The 2042-nt window shown below is 37.0% G+C and overlaps 1 protein-coding gene across 1 annotated transcript in view; it reads right to left on the reverse strand.

The window, feature by feature from the left end:
* PTPRO (protein tyrosine phosphatase, receptor type, O) overlaps window positions 1-2042 on the reverse strand; it is a gene marked incomplete at its 5' end in the record, with an annotated part of 159856 nt that overhangs the window by 25396 nt on the left and 132418 nt on the right. The window contains one exon of the mRNA XM_008586534.1: window positions 1-28. Coding sequence (XP_008584756.1) covers window positions 1-28 — 28 coding nt within the window. The remainder of the gene's footprint in view (window positions 29-2042) is intronic.

Raw genomic sequence — 2042 nt, forward strand, 5'->3', positions numbered from 1 at the left:
GAATGTCCAGTCCAATTAATTTCAACTCCTGTAAATGACAGAGAATGGATTTGAGATTTCTATACATGTTGCAGATTGGACTATTGGTCACCTGGGCTTATTGTTCATATTGGATTATTCTTCACTCCCTGCATCTAATAGAATGATAACACGCCCTTGGTTGTATGATGTTGCAGGAGATACCTTTTGGGGCATTGTGTACTTTCCCACCCTACTCTGTCAACTTCCTTTGGTCAATGAATGGGTCAATGAACTCATGTGCGATCAGCTTTCAATGGTTTGCTCTCTTGTGCTTCTTCCATCTGCCTTTAAAAGAACATGCCCAGTCTCAGTCAGCTGCTAGTCTCAGAATGAGGAGACACATAGAGCAGACCTGACTCTGATCCGCAGCCTGAAGCAGAACTGCCCCAGCTGTCCCACAGACCTTTGAGTGAGAAAAACAAATGTTGTAGCCCCCGAGATTTTGAGGTTGTTTCTTAAATAGCATTATTGCAGTAATAACCGTCTCATACAACACATAAGTACCTTGGATAGTTTAGTGATCATTTGGAGAAGTAAGAACTATATGCATAACACTCAAGGTGGGGGGAATTTGAAAACAGAAATGCTTTTCAGATTTTGGGAGGAAAAGGGTAACAGAAATTTATGAAAAAAAAAGTAGGTATTTTTTCCTGTTGGGAATGAGCCTTGCAGAAAATAGTAAAAGACAGAATGAGAAACAAGTAGTGCTCTTGTTGGCAACTGACCATTTCTTCCATCTCAGACAAAACCCTTGCTTGCCAAATGCTTTTAAGCAGAAGCTGGTCATTTTTACTTTATAATTTAGTTTTCCATTTTAAAGGGCTTAAAGGCTGAATGTATTGTTCTTGAGAGAAACAGAATTTATTTTTAGCAAACTTCAGTGTTATTTTTAGTTTAGTTCTTTTTGGCAGCTATAAGCTTATTTATTTATTTATAAAAATTATTTATTTGTTTATTTTAGTTTTATCATTATAGGATGTAAACATTTTGTAAACATGTGGCCCTTTACCAGTTGCTCCCTAACACCCCTTCGCCTCCCCCTTTCTCACCTCTAGTGGCCTCAGTTCTGTTCTCTCCTTTTGAAAGTTCAGGGAATTACTGTGATTGTCATCTCTCTCTTTTTTTCTTTCTTTTTTTGTTTATTTTTTTTNTTTTTTTTCCAGCTCACACTTAGGAGTGAGGACATGTGGTATTTCTCTTTCTGTGCCTGGTATATTTCACTTAACATAATTTTCTCTAAGTTCATCCATGTTGCTGCAAGTAGAAGAATCTCATTTCTGTTTATGTCAGAGTAGTATTCCATGTGTCTGTCTACCACATTTTCCTTATCCAGTCATCCATTGATGGACATTTAGGTTAGTTCTCACTCTTAGCTATTGTAAATAGAACTGTGAAAAACATGGGAGTAAAAGTATTCCTTTGACATGATGATTTCCATTACTTTGGGTATACACCCAGCACTGGGATTGCTGGATCATATGGCAGTTCTATCTGTAGTTGTTTCAGGAACCTGTATACTGTTTTCCATAATGGCTGTGCTAATTTACAGTCCCACCAACAGTGTAGGAGGGTTCCCCTTTCTCCACATACTCACCAGCACTTGTTATTCTCTTTTTGATAATGGCCAATCTAACTGGTGTGAGATGATATGTGCATGTGGTTTTGATTTTCATTTCCCTGATGCTTAGTGATGTAGAGTATTTTTTTATGTGTTTGTTGATCATTTGTATATCTTCCTTTGAGAAATTCCTATTCAGCTCATTTGCCCACATTTTAATCAAGTTACTTGTTTTTTCACTGTTATTTCTTCCTTGTGTATTCTGGATATTAACCTCTTATTGGATACATTGTTTGTGAATATTTTCTCCCATTCTGTAGGTTGTCTTTTTACTCTGTTAACTGTTGCTTTTGCTGTGCAGAAACTTTTTAATTTGATCCCATTTATTTTTCCTTCTGTTGGCTGTGCTTTTGGGGTCATATCCATAAAGTCTATGTTCAGTCCTACTTCCTGAAGTCTTTCC

The sequence above is a fragment of the Galeopterus variegatus genome, unplaced genomic scaffold, assembly GCF_000696425.1.
Source record: "Galeopterus variegatus unplaced genomic scaffold, G_variegatus-3.0.2 Scaffold4013, whole genome shotgun sequence".
Lineage (NCBI taxonomy): Eukaryota > Metazoa > Chordata > Mammalia > Dermoptera > Cynocephalidae > Galeopterus > Galeopterus variegatus.